Source organism: Mus caroli, chromosome 13, assembly GCF_900094665.2.
Source record: "Mus caroli chromosome 13, CAROLI_EIJ_v1.1, whole genome shotgun sequence".
Lineage (NCBI taxonomy): Eukaryota > Metazoa > Chordata > Mammalia > Rodentia > Muridae > Mus > Mus caroli.
Window position 1 is genome coordinate 86251650 of NC_034582.1, and position 958 is coordinate 86252607.

The 958-nt window shown below is 38.2% G+C and overlaps 1 protein-coding gene across 3 annotated transcripts in view; it reads right to left on the reverse strand.

The window, feature by feature from the left end:
• Zfyve16 (zinc finger FYVE-type containing 16) overlaps positions 1–958 on the reverse strand; it is a 50194-nt gene that overhangs the window by 6975 nt on the left and 42261 nt on the right. For all 3 annotated transcript variants that reach the window (XM_029468386.1, XM_021180901.2, XM_029468385.1), the window contains one exon: positions 459–621. In XM_029468386.1, the coding sequence (XP_029324246.1) occupies positions 459–621 (163 nt within the window). The remainder of the gene's footprint in view (positions 1–458; positions 622–958) is intronic.

The following is a 958-nucleotide window of genomic DNA, read 5'->3' on the forward strand; positions in this document are numbered from 1 at the left end:
TGGGTGGGTAGGGAAGTGGGGGGCGCTATGGGGGAATTTTGGGATAGTATTGGAAATGTAATTGAGGAAAATATGTAATAAAAATATTAAAAAAAAAAAAAGTCTCGCTTACATTATAGGGAATTAACAGAATTCAATAATCAAAAGGAAACCATTATTTATTTGACAAAAACGTGTGCCATATATCACAAAAGGTGTTTCGCCTTTCCTTAGCCCTGAACAAAGCTACCTGATTCATGCTTTAAAATCAGACCCTCCCCAGGTTGATGGTTCATTATAGCTTCCTGCTCAAGGAAACTTAGGAGTCGGGTTAGTTACATGTTTGAAGAAAACATATTGTATTAATTGGAGCAGAAACATTAAAGTTACTGTCATAATTCTACATGCATTCATAACATATATCCTTGCATTAAAGGGATGTTTTTCTCACCCCCATCCATCAAATGAGAAATTCTTACCCTTTGTTCTTCCTCTCTTCTGAATCCACCCAACAGATGTCCACATACTCTCTCAGGTCTACTGCATCAACTTTTCCACACTGGATCTTAAAGTCCTTTTGCTCTCGTAGAGCCAGTCGTAAGCCCTCCATGGTCTCTGGAGTTATTTGTACCATTAAGCCATCTAGAAATGAGAGTTATGCTTCACACAGAGTTTGCCAAACTTCAGAATATGTGCCAAGTGCCAGGCGTAGTGGCGCACGCCTTTAATCCCAGCACTCGGGAGGCAGAGGCAGGCGGATTTCCGAGTTCGAGGCCAAGCCTGGTCTACAAAGTGAGTTCCAGGACAGCCAGGGCTACACAGAGAAACCTGTCTCAAAAAACAAAAACAAGCAAACAAACAAACAAAAGACAAAAAAAAAAAAAAAAAAAAGAAAGAATATGTGCCAAGTAACAGAATTTATTATTAAAATATTTTTGTTTCAAGATACAAGTTTTAAATATCCTTTGTAAATCATTTA